Source organism: Vipera berus, assembly GCF_964194415.1.
Source record: "Vipera berus genome assembly, chromosome: 3".
NCBI classification, from domain to species: Eukaryota; Metazoa; Chordata; class Lepidosauria; order Squamata; family Viperidae; genus Vipera; species Vipera berus.
The window spans coordinates 64,418,725-64,436,407 of record NC_138204.1 but is presented as its reverse complement, the minus strand read 5'-3'; the positions used below and the strand labels follow the sequence as shown (position 1 = coordinate 64,436,407).

General features: G+C 40.8%; 1 protein-coding gene across 4 annotated transcripts; it reads right to left on the bottom strand.

Annotated features, from left to right (window-relative positions):
* Positions 1-2,647: 2,647 nt before the first annotated feature.
* YIPF1 (Yip1 domain family member 1) lies at positions 2,648-17,674 on the bottom strand. Of its 4 annotated transcripts, none has more exons than XM_081323948.1 (10): positions 17,621-17,674; positions 14,636-14,712; positions 13,725-13,906; positions 12,460-12,540; positions 8,716-8,803; positions 8,490-8,606; positions 7,218-7,384; positions 6,522-6,704; positions 5,514-5,611; positions 2,648-4,072 (listed from the first exon to the last, which is right to left on the bottom strand). In XM_081323948.1, the coding sequence occupies exons 2-9, from the start codon at positions 14,664-14,666 to the stop codon at positions 5,519-5,521; spliced, it is 942 nt and encodes a 313-aa protein (XP_081180074.1). In that variant the 5' UTR covers positions 14,667-14,712; positions 17,621-17,674; the 3' UTR covers positions 2,648-4,072; positions 5,514-5,518. The 4 variants fall into 4 exon arrangements, with proteins under 4 accessions (XP_081180074.1, XP_081180073.1, XP_081180075.1 ...); XM_081323947.1 differs by having other exon boundaries at positions 17,401-17,671; XM_081323949.1 differs by having other exon boundaries at positions 13,725-13,888; positions 17,401-17,671.
* Between the last annotated feature and the right edge of the window lie 9 nt (positions 17,675-17,683).

The following is a 17,683-nucleotide window of genomic DNA, read 5'->3' as shown; positions in this document are numbered from 1 at the left end:
ACTCTTCCACATGGCTTTCAGTGATTAACAAAGAAACTGTTACAGAATAAATTTAATAATATGGATGTAATTATAATATTGGACTTAAGACACTTTGTCTGAGGCAAGGAGCTAAATGCCTTTCTTTCCTATTCCAACTTTCTTTTGCTCTATCCATCTATCACCACTATTATTGGTTTTTTTGCTGCCCAGACCAATAGTATAACAGTATAATTATACATACAAGGGACGCGGTGGCTCAGTGGGTTAGGACGCTGAGCTTGTCGATCAGATGGTCAGCAGTTTGGCGGGTCGAATCCCGAGTGCCGCGTAACAGAGTGAGCGCCTGTTACTCGTCCCAGCTTCTGCCAAGCTAGCAGTTCGAAAGCACGTAAAAATACAAGTAGAAAAATAGGGACCACCACGGTGGGAAGGTAACAGCGTTCCGTGCGCCTTTGGCGTCTAGTCATGCCGGCTGTCGGGCTCGGCACGCCCGACATTCGGGGAGGCCGCGGAGCGACCTACCGGCCCCCGAGACCCACCGCCGCCGCCCGCGGTCTCCCAAAGAGCCGGGGAAGGGCGCAGCCGCCGAGACGGCCCAGCAGCCGCCCGCCCGACGCCTGGTGAGGCCGCAGAACAACTTACCGGCCCCCAGGAACAGCCGCCGGCGCCCACATTCGCCCGACGAGCCAGGGAGGAGCGCAGGCGCCGAGACGGCTCAGCAGCCACCCGCCTGTCATTCAGAGAGGCCGCGGAGCAACCCGCCGGCCCACGTGGGCAGCCGACAGCGCCAACGTTCTCCCGACGAGCCGGGGAGGAGCGCGGCCGCTGAGTCGGCTCAACGGCCACCCGCCCCGCACCTGGATAGACCGCAGGGCGTCTTCCCGGGTCTCGGAAACAGCCGCCGGCACCCGCGTCCCACTGACAAGCCGGGGGAGAGCCCAGTAGCCCCGGGGCTGTCCGGAAGGCCGGGGAGCAGCCGTGCGGCGGCGCGGCCGGCAGTTGCCCAGCGGCCGAGCAACAGACCGAGGAAGGGCACCGGGGCGGTCCAGGAGGCGGCAGGGCTTGCCGGCGGAACGGGGAGGGGCCCAGGACGTACACTGCATTCCCCCGGAAACCCGTTCCCGCAGACAACGCGTTCCAATGCTCTGCTGGCCTCCTTGCGTGCTAAGGGACTGCGTGATAGGCACCAGCGGCGGATGTTCCGAGCGGCGCAACTCACGGCTTGGGGACCTGAGGGGGGAGGCGAGGTTGTGCGGGGCTCAGGGGTGGCTGGGGGGTGGCTTACCAGCTGCAATGGTGGTGGGACGGGAACGGGGAGGATACGTACCTGGGGGCGGGTGCCAAAGGGCGGGAGCCAAGGGGGACGGTAGTTAAGTAGGGTGAGGGCGTGGGTAAGCAATTAAGGGTGTGGTGGTGGGTGTCGACTCTGTCGGCTACTTAACAGCGTTGATTGTGTTGTGAAATCAACGCTGACTTCGATCGTCTCCGAGTGACTGCTTGTGAAGTTAATAAACATGGCTCAGGAGAACCAGCTCTCGTTCCGGACTCATCCTTTCCGGTGATTCGTCGGACGGGGGCTGAAACCGGCCACATGACCACGGAGACGTCTTCGGACAAGCGCTGGCTCTTTGGCTTTGAAACGGAGATGAGCACCGGCCCCCAAAGTCGGAAACGACTAGCACGCATGTGCGGGGGAACCTTTACCTTTACCTATAATTATACATGTTTAAATTAATTTAAAATTTTGATGATGTTCAATGATCAACAGATAATTTTTAAAACAAGTTCACAAAGCAGTCTTCTGAATTTTTACCTATGATGTAACCAACATTAAAAAAGTGGCTGAGACAGCTATAGTTCAAGGACAGAAAAGCTTGTTTTTATTGCACTGATTTTATTACTGTACTGCTTTAAACCCAGATAATGGTATTCAGATAAGGACTGGGAAGAAAGATAAGTCTTTGGTGAAAAGGTTAGTCAGCAAACCAATGCATAAATCCATACAGGTAATGCCTCCAAATTCAACAAAGTTACTTCTGAGTGCCGTGCTGCTTTGGCACATAGCTATGTTAGCCACACGCCCATGGAAATTGTCTTCAGACAACGCTGGATCCCTCGGCCAGGAAATGGAGATGAGCATCGTGACCTCGAGTCGGACAGGGAACCCTTTACCTTTTACCTTACTTTTGATCAGGCATTAATTTATCTATTTGGCAGGGAATGAATCAGTTCCAGGCAAAAAAACCCAATATTGCTGCAGTTATACACCTGTTTTAAACCGATGTTCTGTATCTTTGAAGGTTATTAACTTGTACTCTTTGGTTTTACCAAATGTAAAATGCATTTCAGAAAGTCTAATGATGTTCCTTCTAGTTATTTATCCCTAGACATCACGGTGAGATTGGAAAGTGCTGCATATTATGGGGCAGCAGAAAATCCTAAGTTTATAGAAGTGATTTCCAACATTTCAGGTGCAGGATTGTCATCTAAAAGTTCTATATATTCTTACTGTATCTATACGCAGAAGTATACTTAATGGAAAGTGTCTGGAACTCTTGATCATGTCAAATGATACCTACAAGCCAAGTTACTCTCTTGGGGGAAAAAATCTGCCAAATTGTAGACTTTTAGTGGAAAAGACTATAGACGTATTTAAAAATGTATATATAGTTTTCCATTTTATTAAAAACACATTAGATTTACAATAAAATAATTAAAAGAACAATAAAATACAGTGAAATAAGTTCATTAAAAAAATGAAAGCCAACGCAATTCAACTATTCTTGGTGTAACTAAGTTGAAGAAATAGCAGAAGTGCCAAGATGAAAAGGTCTTTGTTGACGAAGTGGGAACCTGCCCAATTTCAGTGAGAGATCATTTCACATATAGATAGTCCTTGACTTACAACAGTTCATTTATTGACTGTTTGAAGTTACAATGGCATTTGAAGTTACAATGGCATTGAAAAAAGTGAGACTGTTTTTAACACAATCATTGCAGCATCCCTGTAATCATGTGATCAAAATTTAGAAGCTTGTCAACTGGCTCATACTTATGACGGTTGCAATCTCCCGGGGTCATGCGATCATCCTTTGTGACAAGCAAAGTCAAGCAGATTCACTTAACAATCGGGTTACTAACTTAACAACTGCAGTGATTCACTTAACAACTGTGGCAAGAAAGATTGTAAAATGGGGCAAAATTCACTTAACTGTCTCACTTAACAACACAGATTTTGGGCTCAATTGTGGTTGTAAGTCAAGGATTATCTGTAGTAGCCCTACACTGGAGAATCCTTCTGTCATGTCACTGCTCAATGAGCATCAGCAGGTCATTATAGCACAGGAAGGAAGCCATTCCCCATACAGCTGATTTTATGTTGTTTTATTTATTTATCTATTTTTTCTGAGCACCAAAGAATTGAGGCCTTTGAACTCTGGTGCTGGAGAAGACTCCTGCGAGTCCCTTGGACTGCAAGGCGATCAAACCGGTCAGTCCTAGAGGAGATCAACCCTGACTGCTCTTTAGAAGGCCAGATCCTGAAGCTAAAACTCAAATACTTTGGCCACCTAATGAGAAGGAAGGACTCACTGGAGAAGAGCCTAATGCTGGGAAAGATTGAGGGCAATAGAAGGGGACGACAGAGAATGAGGTGGCTGGATGGAGTTACTGAAGCAGTAGGCGTGAGCTTAAATGGACTCCAGAAGATGGTAGAGGACAGGAAGGCCTGGAGGAACGCTGTCCATAGGGTCGCGATGGGTCGGACACGACTTTGCAACTAACAACAACAACAATTTATTTTTTTAAAAAAAACATGGTTCCTAAAGACAACAAATGTTCAACAGTAATTATTTTAATTTGGACAGTTTAAAAATCATTCTCCATGTCCTTCTGTGACATTTTACAGAAAAGCAGACTATATGTTTTGCATAAACAGTGTGCCTGCATTCAAACAGTATCTAGAGACACCAAATATCACTCAAAATTTCCCCAGGGTCCAGGTTTCATTTCGGGTTGCTTCCCTTTGTGCAGCAAAAAAATCACTCTCAAGCAAACCAATTCAGCCGATTTAGAACTTCACAGAAATGTCCTAGGTGATAACAGAAATTCTAAAGTTAGTTGTAATGAACAAACATAAAAAAGCCATAGAACCCACCCACATTGATTACACTATTAGCCAGTATCTTAGATCACTACCAAAACCTGGTGCATATAGATTTGTAGGAAAGTAGTTCATAATCAGAGACCAGTCAATATTTCTCCCAACAGTGGAACAAAAGGGGATGTTTTCCCAATTCCTAAATCAAAGAACCCAAGAAGGCTAACACAGTACTTCAAATAAGCAACATCAAGCGACTAACAGCCTTGAGATCAATCTTAATAGCATCATGAATTTGACTTAGAATCAAGTTGGCAACCACTATAGTTCTTTCAACTCTACTGTTGCTATTAGGTATATTACCGTATGAAACAAATGCATTTCTAGATTGTTATCCACTGCTTCCTCCATATAAAATGTGCTGCATTGATCCAAATGAAAGATTGAAAGTGGATCAATAAATAAGGATAGGCAGTTATCAATCTAGGCTCAACCATAATCAGTGTATTTGGCCAGTGCTGGGCAGACTCCATAGTGCCAGGCCTCCAGTGACAAAACTGAATCAAGCATGTACACCTCCTTCAAAATAAGCTTCCTATCCTCTTTCAGATCATGAGAACCACCCACTCAGTAGGACCTCCATCTTGTCAGATTTAAATTGCTTGCCGTCATTCAACACATTATTGCCTCCAGACTGATCTAGCACATACGCTCTTGGCTCAGAAGAAGAAAAATGCTGGATATTATCTGCATATTGGTAGAACCTTGTTCCTAAATACTTGATGATCAGTTCCAGCATGGTCACACAGAGATTGAAACACATTGAAGACAGACTGGAATTTTATGAATAAATTGTTATTTACTAGGGCCAGTTTTTAATTGAGTTGAAAGTTCAGGCCTCAAGCAGACATAGGGATATTCAGCATACTGCTGTACCTCCTTATTTCTCTACAATGGGGGCAATAAGCTGACTTTGTAATAATGCCGCTTGGGGTGTGTGTGAAAGCCCTAACAAGCAGGCATATACATAGAATGAAGGCTACTGCTAAGCTTGTAAGCCGCCCTGAGTCTTCGGAGAAGGGCGGGATATAAATGTAATAAAAATAAAATAAAAAAATAAAATAGAAATGGCTTGCTAGAGTAACAGTTAAGAGCAGTGATGGTGAACTTTTTAGACACAATATGTCAAAAATTTGGAAAGTGCCTAACATGACACTACTGGCATGTCACTATCTCCCCCAATCATTGCTTTGGGTAAAATGCTCCTGAGCTGTTGTGCAACAAATCTTCTGCAGCAGCCAGGAAAAATGTGCTTGAAATAACCACCTAAAAATCAAAGCACATTTAACTGCATGTGTTACTGCTTGAATTGATACCAGTTGCAGCAATTCAAGTCACACTGAAATTTTTTTCTAAGAAGGTAACATTTTACCTTGTTTACTGAGCCTTTGTTACATCTATTGTTCCATTAGGTGGAAGCGCTGTAGTCAATGAAAAGACTTCCAGTTCAGGGGCATCGAAAAAGTATGCCTACATTAATGGGGAGCAAGAGGGAGATATCAGAATATCATAAATATCACAATCAGATATATTTTTATAGCTAGTCCTCAATGTATGACCAGTCACTTAGCGGCCATTCAAAGCTATGACATCCCCCACAAAAAGATACTTGCACCCAGATTTGAAGCTGTGATGGCTGGCTACTACCCCGTGATCACATGATCATATTTTGGGTATTCAGCAACAGGCCCACCTTTATGGAAGCTCCCACAGATAAGTGATCACGATTTATGTATTTTCCATGGACTTCTGGTGCCTGGGCAAAATGCCCTTTGTGGACAATGGATTTGCTTAGCAACCACAGCATTCATTTAATGACTATCGCCAAAAAAAGGTTGTAAATTTGGTTATAGTTACGTAATGACCTGCTTCACGATTGACATAACTTACGAGAGTAATTCCATGCTCAATTACTGTTGTGAATCAAAGACTATTTGTAATATACATGGGCAGGGAACAGTCAACACAGAAATAACAAAATATTCAAAGATGACCAAGACAGAAGATGCAGTGTGTCAGATATGGGAAAACACCACCAAAACACTATAGTAGATCTATCTGAAAAGTATAGTACTAAAGATGACGAAGGAAATAAGCCAAAAGTTACTTTGTAATTGAAAAATCGGTTAATTCTCTCTCCAATAAGCTTCCTGACGTTCCCTCCAACATATTTCTAGAGATTTTTAAGTAGTATGGTACACTTGCAACAAACGAATATACAGTGTACTGTATACTGTAAGTAGCTTGCAAATATTCTGAATGGATTCATTAGACATGTCACTAGGTCTACAACAGTTAATTAAATCTAAATAAAATCAATACTGAAAAATAAAAACTGAATAACTGAAAGGAATACTTGACAAGTTGAGAGTTGTCATACCAAACAACCAATAGCCAGTAAGGCATGAAGAAGGACAACTGTCACAATTGTAGCCATTGCGATTCTCCGGTTGTCATCTCTAACGGCAGGCCAAAATGTCATGACTAGAACAGATCCTGAAAGACACAGAGCAAATGCCACCAAAACCCATCGGAGAACTTTTTGTGGAATGATCCATAAAATCTGTAGGGGAAAAATAAAGAAATAAAAGTCCTGGCTTTACTGACTGCAAAATAAAAGATTCTAAATCTGCTATCCCTACCTAAAACCATCAAGATACACCATCCCCCATCACCTGTAAGGGAGAAACCTGCCGTGCAGGGGTAGCACATTTGTCTCATCCTATCTGCACCTCATCACATGACAAGAAACCCTATGAAATCACGTGGAGTGCTGTATCTTTGTGCAGTTCAACAGTTGCAGCCTATTAACACACATTTGGGAGAAGAATGGCTATGGTCTCTGTCATCTTCCAGACGTTTTGAAACCTTTTTCCAACTTGAGGCCCTCCCCAATAGGTAGTAGGGACTACAATCCCCAGTTGCCATTTAATCAAGAAATAATGGACTAAACAATTAAGTATGTCCCACATACTTAAGCTTTGCATGTGGAATATCAAAAACTGATATTGGTCTATTTAGCTTTCCACACATCGTCACCTGTTCTTCCTAAAATACTGAATTGTACTATACTTACTGCTGTTGGTATATAAATGAAGAGTGAGTAGCCATAAACACACACTATTTCAAGAAACGAGTAGGAGACAATGTTCACAACTTTATTGTTTCTCCACATAAGGAATCCCCAGAGAGCGAGAGGAACTAGCCAGGCATAAACATAGATGGCTGTCGCAGCTATGGAGACTATAAAGAGATGTGTTTTAGGATTACAATTCACTTCAAAATTAACAGGCATTTACATCATAATATGTTCGGCTTCATGAGCTGCAGAGTAAACTATGCAAGAATCAGTGATATCCCTCCAGATTTTCTTTAAAACTTATTAATCTGAGTGAGGACCTTCATGCTATATACCCAAACTTGGAAAGTGACAATTTCTCTGTCCCATGACTTGGGCGAAAAAAAAAGGAGTCAAGTGTTGAAATCAGTGACTGAAATCATCCCTAAGCCTCTGGCTCATAAAATTTAATATTCACATATTTAGAACTTTGCTTTTCTCCTATTCGCCGCCTTCACTACTCACCAGGTTTGAAAGTAGGGCTTGCGGGAAATAATAAATAATATACTGATTTGCCAAGGAATGTGTGGATTCTGAGGCAGCCTCTTCGCATGCCCGTTAGGAATAGGGAGCTGTTTTGGGGACCTCAAGATGTGCATGTATCTTACTAATTTACCTTTCTCTCCTTGCATGTCAACGTGCCAAGCTACGTTTTAAAATGGAAACCCCAGGACTAATGAGCAATTCAGGACAGAACTGCTTAACACAGAATTTAGCAGGAAACAAAGTTAGACTCCATGGCAATATCATTCTGAGCTAAATACCCAACTTGATAAGTTATTTGCTTCTGAGTTTATGTGAGGGGTAACTTATCATCTTGCTGCTCTGCTCACAAGTACTGATCCCACCCGTTTTGGTTACGGCTGTCTCTTACAAGGTGGACAAAGGCACAGCTCTGGGATGGATCCAGGAAGCAGCTGCTCCAGGCTGGTATTGAGAATATGTCCTGGCAGTGTAGCAGAAGCAGCCAAGCAAATGCATCCCTTTTACCAGTGAATATTCATGTTGGTGAGCTTGGCATCATGTTCTCTTCCTAGCTCTGAGAGAGTATTCCTTCTTCCTGCCTTCCCTGAGTATCAGGGAAGTTCCTTGCCTGCCTTACAACATTCTGACTACAAAGCAATCTGCTACCTTCCTCGAACTGGTTCACCGCCATCCCCGCCCCGTAGTCCCCTCCACTGAATAAAAACTGAATAGATACGAAACTTGTTTTGAAATAATTTTACGAACCTTTGCGGAAATCTGGCACGTAACGAAAATCACGTTTACCCAGATGTATGAAGAATTTTGAAAGGTTACCGCTAATTGCAACTGCAAAAACTAGCGTGGCACATATCCAAAATGGACCTTGATTGAGAGAAAAGCAAATTCCCATTTTAGTTTGATTGACGTATTTGTATTCAGCGCAAAAGCGGGAGAAGACCCCCTTATTCAAAATTATAATGTTTGCACATACCATAAAGATCAGGATTACTCCGAATGTACAGTCTCACAAAGTTTTTCCCTGGCACTGGAAATACAGAACCTTTGATTCTGTCCAAAACCTGATAATAATTAAAACAATATAGATCATATGGCTGAAGATAAATAAACTGTTTAAATTAAAGAAATACTGAACACATTTTGAATTTAACAAAAGCATCTATTGGAAATCAGGATCTTGGGCAAATTAAGTATGGTTTATTCAGTCAGAAACAAACAATGTGCACCATACTGCTTGCATTCATACATCAAGAAACCAAAAGCAAACAAATTACATTATGATTTGGATAATTAAATCCAGCCATTTTCCTTCTAATTTTTAAAAAAGCCCTGTCAGTTCCCTTATCATAGGCTTGGTTTGCAAATAAGCTGAATCATAAATTGATATGTGCTTTCTCTGAGCATTTAATGAATTCAGCCATTGTAGTCTAACGTTAGGTGTAAGCCTGGTCGCTTTGAATTCTGAAAAAACACACAAAAAACACAACATTTTTTAAAAAATAGGACAATGTGGTGATGACTATAAGTGAGATAAAACAATAAAGGTCTTTTCCTCTGAGCAGCAAATAAGGGTTTGTTAGATCAACACTATATGCATGCTAAGGTATGCCAATGGACAGTTAGTAACTGATTCAAAGATCAAACAAGATGGAAGGAGTATACTGAACTATTGTATAGTAGAAATGTCAGCATCCAAGATTCCTTAGGAAATATCTCCCTCTCACAAGAACATCTAATACTAGAAGAAGTTAAGTCAGCACTCCAATCATTACCAAGTCAGAAAGCTACAGGAAGTCACGGGCTACCCACAGAAATACGGCAAGTAACAGGAGAAGAATCAGTCAAAGTTCTAACCGAGTAGTGGCAACAAATCTGGAAAACCACGTTAAAGAACTACAATCTGTCAAGTGCCCAACAGATTGGAAGAGGTCAATCTACATTCCAATACTAAACTTAATAGAACATGCAAACTATTGTACAACATCCTTAATTTCACATGCTAGCAAAGTAATAGGATCATACAATGTAGACTGAAGCCCTACATTGAGAAAGAAATGCCAAATGTTCAAGATGATTTTTAAAAAGGACAAAAAACAAACAAACCATGAAACATTATATACCCACCGGATAAGAGAAAGGCAAAGAATACCATAAAGAAGTCAGTGTGTCTTTCGTAGATTACAGAAATGTATATTCAGTTGCGTCATTCACATGATGCTGTGGAACATGCTTAGAAAAATGGGAATCTCAGAACATTTCATTGTCCTCATGATAAACCTACATGCAGGTCAGGAAGCCACAGTTAAGGACAGGACAAGGCAAAACATACTGGCAAAGGAATGCAGCAAAGACTGTATAATATTGCCTTATTTATTCAACCTATAAACTGTACATAAAAGAAGCTGGATTGAAAAAGGGTGGGCATAATTTTAAAACTGGTGGAAAAAACATCTTGAGCTGCTGAGGATAGAACTCTGATATCCCAGAATTCAAAGGATCTGTAAGTTCTAGTAACAGAAGTCAAGGGTCATGTTGAAAAAAGGAATGAAAATTCAATATAAAGACGACCAAACTGATGGCAACAGTACAACAGCCAGTCTTAGAAACGACAATGAAAACGTCAACGTGATAAGATAGGTTCTGTCTTTTAGGATCAACCATCAATAGTAAAGGAACAAGCAGTCCAGAAAAACACCAGATTAGCACTTGGTACTGTAGCCATGAAGACCTTGGAAAAGATGCTGTGATGTGTTTGTACCTACAAAGATCAGAATAATGCAAGCAGTGGTATTCCCTAGGGCTTAGGACATAGGTCATCAACCTTTCTCCGTTGGTGGGCCAGAGGGAAAAGGGGTGGAGGCATTTTATGCACGCATATGCGCACACGTGAACAGGGCCGTGAGCACGTGTGCGACGCAAATGGAGCGGCGCTAGCGCCCACAAGTTACTTGTTAGCCCTGCCCCGTTCTTGCATGGTGCGGCATCCTGTTCTTGTGCCCCAAGGTACAGCGGCATTGTATTTGGGCTCTATGGTGTGGCATCCCATTTTCATGCCCCATGGGCGCAGTACTAATGCGAGGGGTGGGGTGCACGCACACGAGCACACTGGCCAGCCTAGCCCAGTAGTGGGCTCTGGCCCACAGATTGGGGGACCCCTGCCCTAGAACATTCGATGGAAGTGATATCTGGACTTTGAAGAAGCAGGTTAGGAGAAGTATTGACACTCTTTAATTTTGGTATGGAGAAGACTCCTGAGAATACTGTGGACAACTGAGAATCCAAACAAATGGATCACCAAACAAATCAATTCGGAGTCCTCACTTGAGATAAAAACAATGAGCCTCAAATTATCCCACTTCTTCACACATTATCAAAAATATCAAAAAAGTACAGGTAGTCTTTGACTTACAACAGTTTGCTTAGTGATTGTACAACGGCACGGAAAAAAGTGACTTATGACCATTTTTCACACCTATGACCGTTGCAGCATCCCCAGGGTGTCACGTTATTTACATTCGGATGCTTGGCAACTGATTCATATTTATGATGGTTGCAATGTCCCGGGGTCATGTGATCCCCTTTTGCAACCTTCTGACAAGCAAAGTCAATGGGAAAACCAGATTCACTTAACAACCGTGTTACTAATCTAACATCTGCAGTGATTCACTTAAGAAATATGGCAAGAAAAGTCGTAAAATGGGACAAAACTTATTCAACAAATTTCTCACGTAGCAACATAAATTTTTGGGTTCAATTGTGATCGTAGGTTGAGGACTATCTGTACACCCATTTACCACACTTTTAATGGGAAACTTGTGCCTGGTTCTCTGACATTAATCTTTGCAATGTTCCCTTCTGTCCCTCTGCTTGTCCCAAAGAAGCCTCTCCTCCGATTCTCTTTCTCCGTCCCCTTCTGTTTCCCATCTTTTTTTCCTCTCCCTCTCCCACCAAAATCTCCTCCTTTTATATCCTCTCCTCTCTCCCTCTCCTTCTCTTTTCTCTTCGGTGCAACTCCAGCTGACTCCTCTCCCCCGGTTGTGGGCACTCAGCAGAGCCCTGGCAACACTGCACCTCCAGCTGACTCTCCCACAGGCCTGTGCAGTGCTGCCGCTTTAGCTCATCCCCCCACTACACTTTTACACTTTTTTATATACATTTTTTTTACAGTGCTCTTCAACCCGTCGTGTGTGTACCATCTGCCCGGTGCCAAAGTACCATCAGTGGTCTAGATACTGTAGCCCTAATAACGTGAACTGTGCTGATTATTAGAGCCTTTGAAATTTTATGATTGCCTGGATATAGTTATCAAAAAAAATTTTTTTTTCTTGCTAATGAAACGTACAACCACTTTTCACTCTGAACAATAGAAAGGATATGCATGTAAATCTCAAAAATATGAAGACCAAGAAAACGCTTGATAAATAATACATGGCCATTAAAAGGTACAAAAATGATCATCATACCCACAAACTTCTACTCCAACTATTTAAATTGGCAGAGAGAGAAGCAGTAAATATTTGGAAAGTTTTCAAAAAGAATAGTCATGTATACCTTTTTGTTAGGACACATATGGACAAGGAAGTAGCAAAATAAATACAGAGCAGGATCTGCTATGCAGGATTGTCTCACAGAAGCAAATAAAAACATGAAAACTATTTCATTAAAGTAAACACATTAGGCACACGGTACACCATATGCATATGTGGCAATGACAAACCTGGTATGTATCCACATCAAAAAATGTCTGATAATAGTCAAATGTCCAGAATGGAGCACTTTTCTTCTGCCCAGCAAGCAACTGGAATATAGGATTTTAAGAAGAAAGTACAGGTTTATTTCTTATTCATATGTATTATTTGAACATACAAACAATTTCACTTATGTTAGAAACAGGAAAAGTTGAAAAGCAGAACTGTCAGGAAAACCTGCGCCATACATTCTATGTTAGGTTTACTTACATTGTGTTAATTCTGCAAACAGATCTTGCTGAAAGCACATGAATGTATTTTTTGCCAAGTCTCTTGTCACAAAAGAGAGACAAATATTGGTCAAATAATTCAAACCACGCTCTGGTGAACTAAAATAATGTATGTATGTATGTATGTATGTATGTATGTATGTATGTATGTATATGTGTGTGTGTATATATGTGTGTGTGTGTGTGTATGTATATGTATATGTATATGTATGTGTGACTGGGAATGATGAAATGATTTGATTCACGGTTTGACCTTTTTTTACCCATTTCTTCATTCCCAGTCCTATGTGCATATATACTGCTCAAAAAAATAAAGGGAACACTTAAACAACACAATACTATATTTAATAGTAGGATGTCTTATCTTGTGTTCCCTTTATTTTTTTGAGCAGTATATGTTCTTTCCATTCGTAGGCTAGAAAGCTGTGATTTTACTCAACCTATCTCAAAGTCTGTATAGCAGTTCAGATTTAATATTAAAGACAATCAAGTATTGTCACTAACACAAATAATGTCACAATACAATCGAGTATTGTCACCATTGACAGGGACAAAAATCCCTTCTAAAGTTCTTGGAGTGGAGATTAATATACACTTTGTATTGCTATAAGAATTGAAAAAAGTCATGCAGGATATCCAAAAGTTAACCAATCATAATCTGTGTACACACACAGGAAGAATTCAAACCAAGATTGTAACAACGACAACAGCACTGTACTGTGCTAATGGATGATTTAAGGAATAACACGACATTAAGGGGAGAAATCCTCCAACCCATTAGATGGTTTCTAGATGTACAAGTGGGTGAGAAGCTATTCAACTCTCTAGCTGCAATCTAAATTTATAGTATATGAATCATCTCAAGGCTATTCCAGTGTGTCTCTTTCCTGCAGAGAGTTGTCCTTAACAGTTTCTACTTTTTATATACATTATACATAGTGTTCATTAACAACATGAGGAAGAACAGCAGTTTGTCGGATAGAATCAGTATGTTTTCATCAAACCTCTGTTTTATCAGAATCATCTGTCCCCAGCAGTTCATCGTCTTCTTCTCTTCCAGATTCTTGGAGACGTCCATGTTTTTTCTTTGGTTTTTCGGTAGGTTCATCAATACTAATAGTGACGGCATCTGGATTGGCTGCCAACAAGTTGGCTGCATCGTCAAATTCTGAAAAACAAACATTCCCTGCAAAGACTTTATTTTTCTTAGCGTTTCCTCTCAAGGCATACAAGTTATATGGTATTAACTCTTGCATCATGTTCTAAAGTAAATATATTGTCAAATTACCAAGTCATTTGTTTACTCAGCTAACCAAAGCTTTGGATCCATGCCCTAGAATTGAGTTCACCAGAATTGTTACTTATTAAAAATGCTGTTTTTCATTATACTGCTTTCTGAAATTGAATATAAAAAAGAAGCACCACAGAGCAGAAACCCAACAGGAAGATTTGTAACAAGTAGCAGTTCAACTAACAAACATTACTCACCTAGCATCAGGAAGAATTCTGGCTTATTACAAACCTTTTTGGTTACTTGAGTTAATCTTATTGTATAACTATAACGAATATGCTTTGAATGAAACCAAAGCCCCAGCTACTGCATCTCCTGTTTTGGTCAAGGAACAATTAAATGCTGAAGGAGAAGCTGACATTAGGTTTAGCAGAATATTTTGTGGAGAAGATAAAAAGAACGAAGTAGGTATGTCATTTGAATTCCTTGGTGGATTAAAAACAATAACACCTTGAGATAATTCCCATTAGGAAAGTATAATTGTATTCCGCTCCACAATGATAACACTGCTTGTTAAAAAAATAAGTGGCAGCAACATGCAGTATAAATGAGACAGAGATTAAATTTGCAAAGCAATGACACAAAACAATCTAAAGGTTTTGGTAACCCCTTTTTGAAATGTACCTTGGAACTTGAAGTCATCCACAGCTGCCATTCATGCAGTGATATTCTTAGTTTGTTAATAGGAATTGAGCAAAATCCTAAAAAATATCAAGAGAACAAATGCTGTCTTAGACTGAAAACCATGATTCTATTCTTCATTGTTGAAACTGATTTCCAGAGCTCTTGCAGCAATTCAACATCATACAGCAGATTCTCCAGATCAGTTCATTTCATCTAGAATACAAATTTGCTCCTAATGAGAGGATACGTTAAACTACTGGACAGAAATGCCTGCGTACAATAGGGAAAAAAATGTAAATAATTCCAAACCAAGCAGGCAGTACTTTACAAAGGAAATTATCTCTTCCATGTCATCTTCTATTAATATCATTAATTCAGCCAATTTGATTTGAGAAAAATAATTTATATATCTCAATTTAGAAAAAAAGTCTGTCAAATTGTACAGAGAAGTCATAGTCCATTGTTTACATGAGATCCAATTATGAGTTGTCTTGGTAAGGAGTATGTGTGCATACAGTTTAACTTCCTGCCACCAATACTGGAAACTCACTGAGTGACTTTGTACTAGTCCCTCTCTTGACTTGGGGGGAAACAGGATGAAGGAGTGCTATGTTTACTGCCTTAAGCTTCAGAGTGAAAGGACGGATTTAAAATTGGTGAATTACAAAAAACGAACTTTAATGCAAGGAGAAGAACACTCTGGCTGACATTGAGTCAGAGAAGAAATTGTGGGAAACTTGCTTTTCCCCTCCTTCTCACAAGGAATTCCTTATAATTGTATTTGGCTAATAAAAATCTATGCATTTAGCATAGATGCATCTAGCAGATGTTGGAAAAAACAATATCTTATATTAACTATATTTCAAGCTCAATAGATTTCTTTCGACTTTCACTTGTATATTCCGGTCATTCTATGAAAAATATGTAGCAAAAGCATTTTTCCAAGTAAAAGAATCCAGTTTATAATTTCCCACAGAACATGTACATTATACTAGAAAATGTAATAATAATGTAATATGGGATTTTGCAGCAGCACTGTGAAATCTAATAGTTTTTTTATGCAGCATGCATTTTTTTTAAAAAAAATTACACAGAAATCTGTTATCTGGGTTTCTTTTCTTTCAAGCACACCCAATACTGCTGTCCTCCAACGAGTACAGTACCGTCAAAAAAAATAATCATCTGGCCATGTTTAAGCACAGGTAACATCCATCCTCTCTTTGCCCATGATTACAAACTTACAATTAGGAAGAAATAAAGTTGCAGACCCAACAGTTATGGCAATCTGCTACTAAATAGTTAGGATCGATTAAAGAAAAGCAGATGATAATAAATCGATCTGATGTCGGAGAAAGGGGTTTGATCCAACCACCCTGAGTTTCTTGAGCAGAGTTTACAAGGCTCATATGTTGACATTCACATTTGACATCTCTTGGGAGTTGGGGGGGGGGAGCCAAACATGGATTTTATCCCTGTCCCTAAAGACAGGCCGCAGCCAGAGTCCTACCCAACCACACCACCAGGCGGCGCCGTCGCTACCTCCTCGGGGCAATACAAACGATGGGAGACGCCGAGAACCAACCTGTATTGCCGGAAACAGCAGGCACTAAGTAAACCCTTCCCCCTCTTTGCAGTCTCTCGCTCTTAAAGAGACAGACATCGCTTGTAGCATCTTGACCAATCGACGTTGCTCTCCTCCTCCTCCTACCCCTCCTCCCCTTTAAAGAGACAGCAGCAATGAAATGCAAATACATTTTTTTTCCTAGCTTGGTATTATGATGTGCTCAAGTAATGTTCTACTCTACAGGAACAGTTGCAGTGCACAGAGAGCATCACGGAAAAAGCTAACTTAAATGACAAAGCTTTTCCGTAGCATAAAGCTTAAAGCCATGGCAGTTTAAGCTATAGTGCAGGGGTCTTCAAACCTGGTCCTTTTATGACTTGTGGACTTCAACTCCCAGAATTCCTCAGCCAGTGTGCCTGGCTGAGGAATTCTGGGAGTTGAAGTCCACAAGTCATAAAAGGGCCAAGTTTGAAGACCCCTGATATAGTGGCTATGTTAACCTTTCAGGTAGCAGAGTCACGTAAAAAAACAAACAGAAAATCCATTTCCTGAATGGGCTATGACGGTGACAGCAGGTAGCCGACCGTGGATGCTCTTAGGAGTTGAGTTGGATTTGAGTAGAATTTGGATAGGAGACCACTCAGCACACCCAGAACCATCAGTTAAGACCCGTGTTCCTCAACCTCAACAACTTTAAGCTATAGACTTGCTGGCAGGGGAATTCTTGGAGCCGGTATACAAATATCTTCAAGTTGCTGAGATTGAGAAATACTGAACTAAATTGGGAAGTCAAAAAGCATCTTGGAAAAAGGTGATAGCAAACAACTCGTCTAAACACTTTTCATGAATAGAACTGAGAAGTGACCAACAGAGAATCTTGGGAGATTTAATTTCCTTTACTTATAAGCCTGTGAGCTCCGGCTAGGAAGCAAAACCCATTTAACTGTAGTAGCTCCTCAGTAGTACACATGAGCTGCAGCAATATTCAGATACTGCAACCTGTCCCAAGATCTTCCAATAAACATTAATTGGTGAAAGATGCAAATATATTCTGCATTCTCCCATAAGAGACAAAAAATGCACAGACAATGTTTTAAAGGTCCGACTTCTAAAGTGAAAAAGTCAGGAATTCTATATATAGGTTATTGGTCCAGTTTTTTATAAAAAAAATGTGCATTTCGTTTCTCCCCCCCCCACTCACTTTTTAGCTGCTTTGACCAGATTCCGGCTTTTTTTTACTACTGTGATATGGCCTCGGCTTTGCTTTCTTTTCCCACTACTTCTCGTTCCGTTCTCCACTTTTGGAAATTTTCGGAAAAGGATTCGTAGATTAGACATTCGATCACGCGGAGACAAAGAAACGAGTTTTACTAAAAAAAAGAGAAAAGACCCAAAACTGAAGACGAAACGGGATCCTTAACTGTCTGTTTTTGCTTTTGCTGATACTTTTTCCTCCCCGCACCACCATGAACGGCGTTACGATG

Coding starts and splice junctions, on each gene's coding strand:
- YIPF1 (XM_081323948.1), bottom strand. CDS start 14,666: ATGGCAGCTGTGGATGACTTCAAGTTCCAAG. Junction 7,385..8,489: donor CGTGCCAGATTTCCGCAAAG/GTTCGTAAAATT, acceptor ATCTCTTTATAG/TCTCCATAGCTGCGACAGCC. Junction 6,705..7,217: donor TCATTTATATACCAACAGCA/GTAAGTATAGTA, acceptor TTTCCCCTACAG/ATTTTATGGATCATTCCACA.